This window comes from Mustela lutreola, chromosome 6 (assembly GCF_030435805.1).
Source record: "Mustela lutreola isolate mMusLut2 chromosome 6, mMusLut2.pri, whole genome shotgun sequence".
Taxonomy (NCBI): Eukaryota; Metazoa; Chordata; class Mammalia; order Carnivora; family Mustelidae; genus Mustela; species Mustela lutreola.
The window spans coordinates 22,402,247-22,417,239 of NC_081295.1; the positions used below are offsets into that span (position 1 = coordinate 22,402,247).

At 37.5% G+C, this 14,993-nt stretch overlaps 1 protein-coding gene across 12 annotated transcripts in view; it reads left to right on the forward strand.

Annotated features, from left to right (window-relative positions):
* The window catches only part of AK9 (adenylate kinase 9), a 112,147-nt gene that overhangs the window by 15,088 nt on the left and 82,066 nt on the right, over positions 1 to 14,993 (forward strand). For all 12 annotated transcript variants that reach the window (XR_009354503.1, XR_009354502.1, XM_059176891.1 and 9 more), the window contains exons 6-10: positions 2,651 to 2,763; positions 5,484 to 5,672; positions 6,918 to 7,046; positions 9,554 to 9,628; positions 12,131 to 12,229. Coding sequence is in view for 10 of the 12 variants with exons in the window: in XM_059176891.1 (XP_059032874.1) it covers positions 2,651 to 2,763; positions 5,484 to 5,672; positions 6,918 to 7,046; positions 9,554 to 9,628; positions 12,131 to 12,229 (605 nt within the window). In the remaining 2 variants the exon portion in view is untranslated. The remainder of the gene's footprint in view (positions 1 to 2,650; positions 2,764 to 5,483; positions 5,673 to 6,917; positions 7,047 to 9,553; positions 9,629 to 12,130; positions 12,230 to 14,993) is intronic.

The window sequence follows — 14,993 nt, forward strand, 5'->3', positions numbered from 1 at the left end:
TCTCTGGAAATGTCCAGTCAGGAGGGGAAAACTGGGCAAGGTTTGCATTCAGTCTAGGACCAGGCCACTGCACCACAATACTCACTTTTAAACCAGGAGGTTAATGCCAGCCATCACATCCCAATGTCTTGACAAGTTTCCAATAAGGTTGTTAATCAAATGGAGGATAATTTAACAATAAGATCCAAACCAAACTAAGGAAGTAGGAAGCCAAGTGGAAAAAAAGCAAGAGCAGCAGGAGGCAGTAAGTAGAGAAAGGTCTGGCCCAGTTCCTGAGACAAGGCCAATGCATGCGGTGGCTAAATTTTTGCAGGGAGTTGTTGGGTTCATTTAAGGAACCTTGAATAGAATGGATGCCTTAGGATACCACCAGTATTTCAAAGTCTTTCAAAGACAAGAGCAAAAGCAGAAGAATAGGCAGAGTTGGAATCCAAAGATTATAGCAAGACGGGAGAGAATCATGGTTATAGTTCATATATCCCAAACCAAAGATAATAGGTCTCCCTTTTGGCCTTTTGAAATTAAACTACTTGGGATTGCATCCAGCATATAGTTAGCAGATGGTAAAGTGTTTGAAAAAGTTTAGGAGAAATGCCTAAGGAGTTGATGAGATTTTGGAATTACTATGGTAGTTGTTGGTCTGCTTTTATAAAATAAAAAGATAATAATATGCATTTGATAAGCATATTCTAAAGAGAGAATTTTGAGATTGGCTTATTAGGCACATTCATTTATTCATCTCTCAACAGAAAATAACTTTTTAAAATCATACTATTCTATGCATTGCATGGAATAGGAGTTCTCAAACTTTTTAGTCTCAAGACTCCTTTATACTTATAAAGACTGTTGAGGCCCCAAAAGAGCTTTTGTTTACTTGGGTTATATCTATCAGTATCTATCATATTAGAAATTGAAACTAAGAAATGTTTAAAACATTTCTTTAAAAGAAGAAAAATAAGGGCACCTGGGTGGCTCAGTGGGTTAAGGCCTCTGCCTTCGGCTCAGGTCATGATCTCAGAGTCCTGGGATGGAGCCCTGCATCAGGCTCTCTGCTCAGTGGGGAATCTGCTTCCCTCTCACTCTCTGCCTGCCTCTCTGCCTACTTGTGATCTCTCTGTCAAATAAACTCTTTTAAAAAATAATAAATAAAAGAAGAAAATAAAATATGTTTAAAAATCATAACAAAACCATCACATGTTCACAGTGATAGCATATTTTATAAAAAAAATTATATTCTTCAAATCAAAAAACTTAGAAGAGTGGTATTATTTTTCATCTTTGCAAACCTCTGTAATATCTGGCTTAAGAGAAGACCCGACTGGATTCTCATATCTCCTATTGCTCAATCTGTTGCAGTATATTGTTTTTATTGAAATATATGAGGAAAACCCAACTTCACACAAATATGTAGTTAGAAAGGGGAAGTATATTTTAATAGTCTTTAGAATAATTGTGACTGTTCTTGAATCCTACATTAAAACTCACTGAGGGGATTTTTCTTAAAAGTTATTTGCATTGTAGAATCTGAAACCACATGGAGGACTTTTCAAACTCTGTTCCATAAAATCCATTTGTCTATCTTGAACTTGGATTAGGTCTTCTACCCATGCATGACTTGCAGGCACCATGCAGTGGTTATTTTGGAAAATATTGACTCACTAAGTTGTGCAGGTTTTCCAAATGTTGATACTTTTTATTATACACTATCAAAAAAATCACTTATTAATTTCACCACCAATTTCATTAAGAAAAGCTCTAAAAATTGGGAGGTTGTTAAGCTTATGGCAGTAGATACACTCTTTCTAAAATTTGAATTTTTGCTGGAATTTTATTATTGGAACAAATACTGTCAGTTGTCCTTAAAGTGACCAGCTCACTCCACTCACTTTTTATAAAATGTCTGCCAAATATCCCAAACTGAATAACCACAATTTGTCTGTCAGTTCTTTCAAGAAAAAAAAAGTTCCTATTAAAATAGTAGAAAAATTGACTGATGTCCTTAATTCTGAGGGAATTGAGAATAATAATAAGAGAAAATTTTCTCAAGCAAGAGAGCAACATAAAGAAATATATTAAGGAAATTAATGTGATGATGGCAAATGGGGTGAATTTCAATGAGCAGATTCAGGTTTCTGGGTGGGAATGCAAGATAATGTGCTAAGCCAAAATCATACTGAAAATGTTCGTTTTTTAAACAGTATGGGGAGAACATGGGTGTTTTCTTACTCCCCATATTTATATAAACACTACCTATGTACATATTCTATTATGAAATATTAGCTTTAGGAGGAAAATAGTATACTATACACCCCCTATAATATACCTTTACAGCTTTCCTAATGTTCAAAGAATTACTATCACAGATTTTCTCTCCTAGACACCTCATATGCTTAAAATAAATTGATTTGGAATTTTTAAAGATGTCTCCTCCTAGCTCAGTAATTTTATTTATGATCAGAAAAACAGTATTCATAATTATGCTTCATGTGGCAATAAACTTAACAATTAATTGAAAATATATGTAGATTTTAAGATCTATATTAATCTTTTCATCCATAAGCAAATGACATCTTATAAAGCAATAATGAGTCAATGCTCTCATACAGTGATAATATTATAAACTTTAAAAATTATATATTTTACTCAACAGGTTATGTTATCACTGAACTACCAACTCTTTCAGAGGATACCATGACTACTTTGCAGCAAATAGAATTAATTAAAAATTTAAATTTGAAACCTGATATTATAATCAATATTAAGGTAAGAATATTAGTTGTTTTGTTACTATAGTTAATCATTCTTTTTGACAGTAGTGGAATTCAAGGAATGTCTGCAAGAATATTAATGGGGCTCCTGAGGGGCTCAGTCTGTTAAACACCTGCCTTCATCTCAGGTCATGATTTCAGGGTCTTGGAAATGGAGCCCCTAGTTGCGCTCTGCATTGAGTGGGGAGTCTGCTTCTCTCTCTCTCTCTCTCTCTCTCAAATAAATGAATAAAATCTGAAAAATATATTAAGTAGTTAAGGAAATGATAACATATATCAACCATAGGGACTACTAAGTTATACTTTCTGATACCTCTGTGCTTCTGCACCTGCAGCTCCATCCACAAGAAATCCCTCTGCCTCTTCAACAGTCTTCAACATAGTCATCCTCTGAAAGTCATTTCAGACATCATCTGTTTCCCTGATGACCACCCCTTCCACACCAACACACCAACTAACTCTCTCGTTCTCTCTCACTCTTGCTTTCTCCTTTTCTCTCTCTCTCCTCCTCTCCTTTTCTCTTCCTCCTTATCCCCATACCTTACTTACTACAGAAAAGTTGAATACTTTCCTGATGACCATTCATGTTGCTCTCTTCTATCATTTTATCGTATTATATATTGTAATTACCCATTTTCCTTCTGGACTCTGCCTTATATGAAGGCAAAAACCATGTCTTACTCATATAAACATCAACTAACACAAGATGTAGTACCTAACAGACACCTGATAAGTCTGTCAGTTAAATAAAACAAAAGAAGGAGCAAATAAGTTGGACATATGATTGTTATATAAAAAATAAAAAATTAATTAAAAAAAAACAAAAAAAAAACATTGCTAGATTGAATCAAGACTGGATCCTGTTCCCGATCTCTCCTTTATCAACAGCATATGGTAGATGACATTTAGAAGACACAACTTCCTCTTTACAAAAATAATAACTGCCTCATGGAGGTATGACAAGAATTCAGGAAGTCCAGGTCTGCTTGTTTATATGAAAATTAACAATAAGCTTTTATATCCATATCTGCCTAATTCTCCAAAGGGTTTGACAGCTCAAAGTAAATGAGATGATTCTCCACCCAGATGCTGGCACCTGGGAGTGTGTTAGTGTTAGCTGTGAGAGAGAGGAGGTCTTGCGATGCTGCGCGTGATGTCATCTACAGCCTACCACAGGCTGTGGTTGGAGACCAGTCAAAATCCCTGCACGGACTTTGAGAATGTCACACGTGTGAAAGGGAGAGAAGAAAAGATCTCAAACAATTAACAAAACCAAATATAAAGTCCAAGCCATGGAAAACATAGATTGTATAGGAAATTAACACTTGGTGGAATAAAAGTACAGACGCAGAGGCCATTAGCCTCCAAACGCTTACTAATTTGGGACATAAATTTGCTTTTGAGTTTGATGAGCCAAAGTAGAATGGGAAATGTGATCACTTACATAAAATTCACATTGTCTATGAAAAGACAAGATGTTCTTCAGAAAAAACAAAATGAGAGAAATTCGAATTAAAATTTTAAGTGAGAGAAATATCTTACATGGGTCTTAGTATAAATATCATCAATGTAGGGGTGCCTGGGTGGCTCAGTCGATTAAGTGGCTGCCTTCTGCTGGGTCATGATCCCAGGGTCCTGGGATCGAGCCCAGCATGGGGCTTTCTGCTCAGCATGAGTCTTCTTCTCCCTCTCTCTGCCTGCCACTCTGCTTCCTTGTGTTCTCTCTCTCTCTCTCTCTCTGCCTGTTAAATAAATAAAATAAAATTTAAAAAATATATATATATATATATATATATATATATATATATATATATATATATAATCAATGTAGAGAATAAAGCCCTTAATCTCATTTATATTGTAAATGTGGTAGTGGGTATCCAGGTGGTCTCTACACATTGACTTAAGTGTAATCAGAGGGCCTAATGTGAAACAGAACTCAATACAACACACATTTCTCTGGTGGTTTGGCCTTACTTGGGGATAAATCTTGGAACTTCTAGAGCAGAAGCTCTTAGCCTAGAATCCAGGAATCCTTAAACATCTGTGAACCTTCTGAAATTATTTTATTGTGTATATCTGTTTTTCTGAAGCAGAAGCCAATAGCTTTCCTCACATTCTAAAGGGGCCTATGCTTAAAATAAAATAAAATAATTATGGGCCAGGACCGGATCTACTACAGCAGTGGTTCTCAGAGTACTGTCCCAGAGCCAACTGCAACAGCAGCACTCAGAAGTTTGTTAGGCATACATATTCTTAGGGCCCACCCCAGAACTATGACTCAGAAACTTGAGGGGGAACCAGAAGGGGGTGTCCAGCTATCTGTGTTGAAAAGCCCTTCACATGACTCTTGATGCCCACTGAAGTGTGAGGACCTCTGCTCTGACACATGTCCTTCAGACTCACTTTCATATGAGTCCCTACAGTGTGGGTATCCTGGGTTGCTGAATAAGGAAGGGCAAACACACATTATAAAAATGACTTGAGAGGGTTGAAATCTTTCTTGTGAATTAGGAAGCCTAATGAATTAGGAAGCCTAAATAAGTCTTGCTCAGTAAATACCCATCCCATCTAACTCCACATAGAGCTGGCCTGAAGAAATCCGAACATGATCAAGGAAGGTCCTAAAGTGTTGTTTCTCAAAGTGTGGTGCCTGACCTGTCGGCATCAGAATCACTGAGGATGCTTGTTAAAATTACTAATGTTGTTCCTTAGTGCCCTGACTACGATCTATGCCAAAGAATTTCTGGGCAAAGACAGCACGGTGGTACAGGGTACATCTACAGAAGAGATCAGTGGGATCCGGAAGTCATTGAGAATCGTAGGAAAAGAAGGAAAGAAGCCCAAAAAGAAGGAAAAGTAGAAGAGGAAGGGGAAGAGGAGGAAGAGCAAGAAGAAGAAGAGGTAATATCCCAGTATCATATATTACACTTTTAAAATTTGCTAAAATTAAATTAAATAATAGCATGGGTAAAGAAAATAGAAGATACTAGAGAAAATTACATTTTAAATTTTTATTTAATCTGGGGGAATAGAACAAATATGTCATGTTTCCAAGAACTATTAGATCATAATCTAGAGGCCATCAAGTTTAACCTTCTTGTCAGTATGGAAGTCCTTCCACATCCTGACAGCTAAGCAGCCTCATTTCATAGCAACAGAGAGTTCTATGTGGCTCTTTAAATTCATTAAAATTATATAAAATTTAAAATTTAGTTCCTCAGTAGTACTAGCCACATTTCAAGTGCTCGTGACCAAATATGGCTGCATCTTCCAAACTGGGCAGCACAGATACACAACACTTCCATCACCGCAGAAAGTTCCACTGGACAGCTAGTGAGCGTATGCGCTTCTTCAGAGGACAGCTGCCTCTCAGCTCCAGCCCAGCCAACTCTTGCCATGTGGGAATTCTGGTCTATTTTTACCAGGTAGTCTGATTTTTCCAAAGAAGCCAAAATCAGCATTTTAAAAGTAGTTGGCAACTAATCCAAAATTTCAAAAACACAGTGTAGGCCAATATTATGGGATTTAATCAAATTAATGTCTTCAGACTGAATTCAACCCCCTGGGCCTGGTTTGCTGTGATGTCTGCCTAGTAGCATAGCCATGTTTAGAAGTCAGGTATGCAAACATGTCACCCACTTGGGTTGATGGCCAATAATTTCATGAAACTTATATACACACAACTGTTAATCTCCCTAAATTGCTATAGTAGCTTTGTATATGTTCTTTTGGCTTCCACTTTCCTCTGCATCCCCATTCCATTCTTCACAAAAGCCAGAGCCATGTTTTAAAAATATGACCCTTAGTGACTTTCTATTACCCGTAGATGAAAATTCAAACACCCTCGTGTAATTTGAAAGGCCATAGACCTGGTCTCCCTGATCTCATCCCTGACTGTCTTGCCCTGCCTGCTCGCTGTGTTCCAGCTGCTCCATTGGCCTTCCAGTTAGTCTTCAACTACGCTGGACTCAGTCTTACTTTCACCCTTGGGGCATTCATTGTCTCTTAAATAAAAATCCTCATTCTCCCTTCTATCTGCTTCTCATTCAGCTTTAGGCATGTAGATGTAATGAGAGAGAGGTATGGCTTCTAAATTAAATAATCATTAAGGTAAAGATTTTGAAAATCTCTTTTTTTTCCATTTAGGCATTTATTGCAGAAATGCAGATGGTGGCTGAAATCCTTCAACATATAGTTCAGAGACCTGAGGATTATTTGGAAAATATTGAAAACATTGTGAAACTTTATAAGGAAATAATTCTTCATCCTTTAGAAGTAAGAACTAGATATATTGTTAAAAATAGAAATACTGATACTTGTGTTCTCTCACTGGTTAAAGAGCTTTTACATTTTTCATCCTTTATATTATCTGATTCTCTACTACTTAATTTTGATAAAATGCTGTTAGAATAAGACTTCCATTCCAAAGGCTGTTTTACAGAACAGTATTAGTTGACTTTTTAAAAAGCTGCAGTAGGAGCGCCTGGGTGGCTCAGTGGGTTAAGCCTCTGCCTTTGGCTCAGGTCATGATCTCAGGGTCCTGGGATCAAGTTCTGCATCGGGCTCTCCGCTCAGTGGGGAGCCTGTTTCCTCCTCTCTCTCTGCCTGCCTCTCTGCCTACTTGTGATCTCTCTCTGTCAAACAAACAAATAAATAAATTCTTTAAAAAAATTAAAAAAAAATAAAAAGCTGCAGTATTGTTGAAAAGTGATAAATGAACTACATTTTTCAAAAGTCAGTAGAGGTATTTATTTATGGTTGGAGGTTGGAAAACCCATGTTAAGAGACTATTTTGGGGACGCCTGGGTGGCTCAGTTGGTTAAGCAGCTGCCTTCGGCTCAGGTCATGATCCCAGGGTCCTGGGATCGAGTCCCACATCGGGCTCCTTGCTCGGCAGGAGCCTGCTTCTCCCTCTGCCTCTGCCTGCCACTCTGTCTGTCTGTGCTCGCTCACTCTCTCTCCTTCTGTCTCTGACAAATAAATAAAATCTTTTAAAAAAAAAGAAAAAAAAGAGACTATTTTGTAAAAACATTTTCAATCCATAATTTATTGGTTTATCAAAACAAATGTGCATTTAAGACACATCTTTTATTCTAAAAGGAATTGTTAATTTATTTAAATTGCAATCTACAGAATTATCCCCAGATTGGTTTCTATGGTTATCCCATTCAAAGCTGATTATATGCAAACATGATTAAGGCCATTACATATTAGAATAAGAAGGTTTTAATTAAAATAATTAACATTTTAAAAATATGATTACTAAGGTTACAATTATGTGAAAAGCATATTTTATATGATTAAAAGTCCAGGGCAGACTCTGCCAAATTTGTGTTGGAGATTTATTCAACAAACATTTACCAGACTTGGGTATTTGGTCACACACCATGCTGAGCAATGGAACTACAAAGACAAAAAACTGATAGAGAAACTAAAAGGATTTGTTTCATGTTCTTTTATAAAGCTTATATATTTTTATAGACCAATGAGTGGATCATTTTCATTCTCATTGTTTGACCCCAAGAGGGGAGCCAAATTTAATTTCTTTCTTATATATGACTTTTATTGCTCCCTACCTCTTCTTCTATTCCTGGCCTTTAAACATAGCCTCTTAAGAGTATTTTGCATATCTATCTATAATGTTCTACTTCCTTCAAACAGAAATATCCTGCAAACTCCTTAAGTGGCTAGCCCTGAGGGGGAAATGAAGCATAATTAAAATAAGGTTCAAAAAGTTAGAAAACTATTCACCGGAATAGAACCCAACCTCACATAATATTGTGAAAAACAAAATGCTCTGGACAATTAAGATGATTTTGTTCAGACTATTTTAATAGGGAGAACATTCACTACTGAGAAATATCTCAAGGAAAAGGAAGGGGGACCTAGGGGTTTTATGGAGGCAGGTAAACAAGGGAGACATCCTCAAGTCTTAGGGAATGGTGAAAAGGATGAAGACAGAGCTTATCTGAATCCTTGAGGAAGGATAGAGATGGGTCTTATCTCTCAACCCTCCCTACTTTCTGGGGATACAGGGTTCAAATAGAGTTCAAATTTGCAAATGTACAAAAACGAAATCCAGTGAATTTTAGATTTTAATATTAAAAACAAAAAATAGTGGAAGAAAATTTAGAAGAATATTAATATAATCTTGAGATAGAGAAAATTTAATTTAAGCAAGAAAGGAAATCCAGAAACAATGAAAATGGATATATTTTATTATAAATATGTTTTATATTATAGAAGATAACATAAAATCAAAAAGATAAATCTTTTTTTATTACTAATGGTAAAATATTTGCAATTGATATAGCTTAAAGACTTTCCATGAATTTTAAGGGAAAGAAACAATCAGATAAAAAAACGCACAGATGTTATGGTTAGTCAGTGTACAGAGATGGATATTTAAATATCAAACCTCTCCCATAGCTAGAGAAATAAAAAGTAAAACAAACCAATCTCATTTTCAGTTATCAGATTGGTAGAAATTATTCTATGAATATATGCAGAGAGATAGGTGCCCCAGAACATTTTCTATTTGGAAGGACTCTAAAACATCAATGTAAAGAAAAACTGAAAAGAAAAAAATCAGAAAGAGAATAAAATTCATGATAAAAAGACTAATTTAGTTTTTTTCAAAAAAGCACTTAAAATTATATACATTATATTATGTATAAAGCAAACAATTTAGCTTTAAAGATTTCTTCATAGTATGTTAAGATTCTGATCTTATGTTCGGTTTTTCCAGTGATCCTGGACCATAAGTTTTCTATTTTCTGCAGGAAGTAATGGCTGAACACAATTCCCAGTATCTCATTGAGCTAGATGGAAATAAACCCCCAGAGGAGCTCTTCATGGTAAGTGCAATGTTCGTAAGAATATACCAAGGTTTGAAAAATCAGAAAGTTACTGACTGGGTTGTACTTATTTTAATAAACATTAAAAATGTATTTATATTTTAGCACCACTTACTTTTGGAAAATTCCTCTTGACTCTTAAAATATGATGTTATACATATTCCTCTGTCCTTATTTAAATCAAAACTACATTTGAATTTAAAATCTCTGTGTAACAAAAAGTACCTCAAAGAAAAGTAAAAACAAATAATAGCCAATAAGCATAAAATGCTTACCGTGAGTCCTTAAGGAAATGCAAACCAAAACTGTAATGAGTTATCGCTTCGCACCCACTGATGGCTAAAATTCAAAAACAAACAAACAAACAAAAACCAGACAATAGCAAGTGTTTGTGGGGATGTGGAAAAATTGGAGCCCTCATATGTTGCTGATGGGTTTATAAAATGGTGCGGTTGCTTTGGAAAATAGTTTGGTAGACCTCCGTAAGTTAAACATGGCATTACCACATGACTCAGTAATCAACTTGTTGATATATATACCCAAAATAATTGAAAACAGGTGTTCAAACAAAAACATACATGAAGGTTCATGGCAGCACTATTCACAACAGCCAAAAGATAGAAATAAGCCAAATGTCCATATACTAATGAATAGAAAAATAAAGTATGGTGTGTCTGTACACTGGAACATCATTCAGCAATGAAGCAGAATGAGGTTTGGGTACAGGCTACAACATGAATGAATCTTGAACACATACTAAGTAAAAGAAAAGTTACAAAGGACCCCATATCATATGATTCCATTTATATAAAGTGTCCAAAATAGGCAGACCTATTAAAATGGAAAATAGACTAGTGGCTGCCTAGGATGAGGTTTCCCACAATGGGAGATCTCAGGATAAACGTGGAGTGACCACTAATGGGTAAAGGGTTTCTTTTTGGGGTAATTAAAATGTTCAAGATTCATTGTGGTGATAGTTGTGCAAATCTATACTAAAAACCACTGAACTCTACACTTTACGTGGGTGAATTATATATGAATTGTATCTCAGTGAAGCTGTTTTTTTAATAAGGAATATACTCCATTCTACCTCACTGGACAGTCTACATCTCTCACCTCTATAGCTGGAGAATCCCGGGGCTCACTCCTTATGTACCCTTCTCTGTCTGCCCTACTAAATGCTGATAAATTCTTAAATTCATGTTGCTATCCCACACCTTTCCCCTGAATTACATGCCTATATAATCAACTGCAACTTGGTATATACAACTGGATGCCTAGTAGTTATCTCAGATTTAAGTGCACAGGAAGAACCCTCTGATCCACCCGCCCCAGATATGCTCCTCCCAGTTTTCCCTTCTTGCTAAGTGTTCAATCCACTCTTCAAGCTGCTCTTCTCTTTTTCTCACATCCCATATCCAAGTAAGCTTTTGCTTTGAAATATATCCAGAATTTGTATTTTACAACACAAGCACACTTTTCTCAAGGTAGAGAGCAGAAGCTCCGATAGGACTGGTTGAACGTTGCCAAACCTTGCCAGGCCTCATTTTCCAAAAAGACCTGACCTTTCTGCCCATCCCATTGGCCAAAACAAGTTACATGGAGAAACGCCATAGCAGTGGGCTAGGGAAGTATATTCTACCCACAGTGAGCTAGGGAATTAACATGTGAAGGGAGGGAAGGATAAATTATGAACAAATAATACAATCTGCCACAGATTACCATTCTCCATCAGAACTTTGTTGATGCACCATGTCTCACCTCAGAGTCAACGTTTCATATCCTTCTGCTAGGTGTCCCTGTTAGTTTTTAATTTGCCATAGCAAAGTACCACAGATTAGGTGGTTGAAAATGACAGAAACTTATTTTCTTATAATTCTGGAGGCTAAAAATAAAAAAGTCAAGGTGTTGGCAGGACCCTGCTCCCTCCAAAGCCTCTAGAGACTGATCAGACATTGCCTCTTCCAGCTTCTGGTGGTCCCAGACATCTCTTGGGTTGTGGCAGCATAACTCCGATCTCTGCCTCCATCTTGACATGGCTGTATGCCCTCTGCCGGAACAGGCCCCATAGAGCTAGACCTTTAAGGACATGAATATTTGGGGACCAGAGGGCAGACTTTATGGGTTAAATTGTGCTCCCCCCAAAGATATGTTGGGGTCCTAACTTCAGGTACCTATGATTGTGATCTTATTTGGAAATAGGATCTTTTTAGATATAAACAAGTTAAGCTGAGTTCATACTGCATTAGGCTGGACCCTAACTTAATATGGCGGGTATCCTTGCAAGAGAAGAGACTCAGACACTTAGGGAGAAGATGGCTGTGTGACAACAAAGGTAGAGATTAGAGTGATACATCTACAAGCCAGGGAACATCAAAGATGGCCAGCAAACCACCAGAAGGTAGATGCAAGGAAGTATTCTATGCATAAGCTTATCACTTCAGAATATTTGAGATGTTCAAATATCAACGTATTTAAATATTTGTTCTTTAACAAATTTAGACAGTTATGGACCGACTTAAATATCTGAACCTAAAAAGAGCAGCTGTTTTAACTAAACTGCAGAGCACAGAGGAAGAAATTACTGACATAATGGAAAATGTAAGTTCTTTTTGACTGATGGAAAGTCTATCTTTTCACTACATTTTGTGACCTTAATTTAATGTATCCTTCCAAAGTATAAAAGGAATTTCAGGGTACCTTTCATAAAGATGGACTTAATTTTTAGGGAGAAGATATAATATTAGCTCAATATTTTTGTGAACAGTGCAGTAAAGTTTTGAAACAAAGACAATAAAATCAGAACAATTAGCTACAAGAATAATGAGAAAGAAAATCAAGCTCATTTTTAAAATTTGCAACACCAAAGGAAGCAAAGACATTAAAGCCCTCAACTCTACAAGCACTCATTTATTCCTTCCATCATTCAACCCATTTTTAAAATAACTACTGTGTTCCTGACACTGATGTATTATGGATGTGACAGTGCTAAGTGCTAAAAAAGCTCCCAGGCCTTTTTTTACTTTTTTTTTTTTTTTTTAAGGTTTCTGTCATTCATGACAGAGAGAGAGCAAGAGAGGGAACACAAGCACAGAGTAGCTGGAGAGGGAGAAGCAGACTCCCTGCTGAGCAGGGAGCTCAATGGGCTCAATCCCAGGACACTGGGATCATGACTGAGCCAAAGGCAGCTGCTTAACTTACTGAGCTACTCAGGTGCCCCTCAGGCCTTTTTTTAAAATAAGATTTTATTTATTTTAGAGTGAGAGAGTGAGAGAATGAGCACGAGCTGGGGGAGGGGCAAGGGAAGAGAATCTTCAAGCAGACTCCCCGCTGAGTATGAAGCCCCTCACAGGACTCCATCCCACCACCCATGAGATCCTGACCTGAGCTGAAACCAAGAGTCAGATGCCTACCTGACTGGTCCACTCAGACCCCCCATTCTCAGACCTTTAATTGGAGGATGTGATCCACTCTGAGAAGTTTGGTTTCACCTCTATGAATAGAAATTGAGGGGTGTCTGGGTGGATCAGTGGTTAAGTCTCTGCCTTCAGCTCAGGTCATGATCTCAGGGTCCTGGGATCGAGCCCCACATCAGTCTCTCTCTTCAGCAGGGAGCCTGCCTCCCTCTCTCTCTGCCTGCCTCCTGCCTACTTGTGATCTCTCTCTCTGTCAAATAAATAAATAAAATCTTTATTTAAAAAAAAAAGAAATTGAACAACAAATACGAGAATCATAAATAGATACCATAATTCAAATAAAATAATCTTTGAAGGAAGAAGTTACTCCGTGATCCTGGACTGGGTCATCCTTATGTCTTAAGCACAGTTGCAGTATGTTCTGGGACTTCAGTTGTCTAGTGCTAAAGAGGAAGAAAGGTAGGCCTGATTAGAGTCTCTGTGCTAAGCCTCCTTGTCTAGGTCATCATCAGAGGAAAAATGTAAAGTATCTGTAAAACCTGGGGGAATTTCCCAGGTAGAAAATTTGTCCTTAGAAATTATTGTATGTGGGGGTGTCTGGTGGTTCAGTCAGTAGAACATGTGACTCTTGATCTCAGGGCCATGAGTTCAAGCCCCACACAGGGCATAGAAGCTACTTTAAAAAAAAAAAAAAAATGTTGTATGCATAGGCCTAAGGTTATAGTTCATAATATAGAGGACTAAAGATGACTTCCCTGTTTTTCATGAAAGGGCAGAAGTTATGACTGTGTATACTGGGGTCATTATTCATAACCCTTAAGCAGTATTTCTCCCCACTGTCTGCTAGTCAAACACTTTTCCCAAGATTGGACAAGAAATAAGGATGATGAGGAAAGAATGATGGCTTCCTGACTTAACTTGTTCCATTTCAGTCCCTAGTTCATTGTAGACTCCATGGAGAAAGGTGGTAGCCCAGTATGGTTCACCAAGGGGCTTCTCTGTCTCATGCAACTCCCCTAAGCATTGACAGTTTCCTGAACATTAAGCGACTTCTTTCAGCCTTCAGTTTGGACATTCATGCCGCATCCTTGCAGCAGGCATGGTCTTTGCTCTCTGATGCAACAGTGGTCCAGACAAAACCATAGCTCCAATTCTCATCTGTCCTCCACAGTCAGTTCTGGAGCCAGCAGATACACGTGAGATCTACATCTGAAGGCTGGAGAGAGCCAACCTGGACCCTTTTCCCCCAGCAGTTGCCCACCCTGCCCTCTCTCCCCATTTCTCTCATCCCTGCTCAACAATCTGCCATCTCTAGAAGTGGTTCTTAACATCTCTGGAGGTCACCAACAGAGGACTGCTGAGGGAGACTTTATATTTTAAGAACAAAAGAGCTAAGTAAATGCAAAAAAAAAAAAAAAAAAGAAAGCCATCTGTATATATCGAGCTATTTAATAACTTAGATTAGCTAAGAATCTGGTACATTTTCAAACTTTTTCTTTTTTCTTTCTCTTTTTTCTATTAGAGAGGGAGAGCATGCATGAGTGTGCAAGTGGAGGTGGGAGTGGAAGAAGAAGGAGAGAGAGAACCTTAAACAGAGAGAATCTTCACTATCTCACGACCCTAAGATCGTGACCTGAGCTGAAATCAAGAGTCGGACTCTTAACCCACTGAACCATCCAAGCACCCCAAACCTTTTCAATAAGAATTTTTCTAAATCTGGGGCACCTGGGTGGCTCAGTGGGTTAAAGCCTCTGCCTTTGGCTCAGGTCATGGTCCCAGGACCCTGGGATCGAGCCCCGAGTCAGGCTCTCTCTGCTCAATGGGGAGTCTGCTTCCCCCTCTCTCTGCCTGCCTCTCTACCTGCTTGTGATCTCTCTATCAAATAAATAAATAAAATCTTAAAAAAAAAAAAGAATTTTTCCAAATCAGATAACAAAAAAAGAGAATTA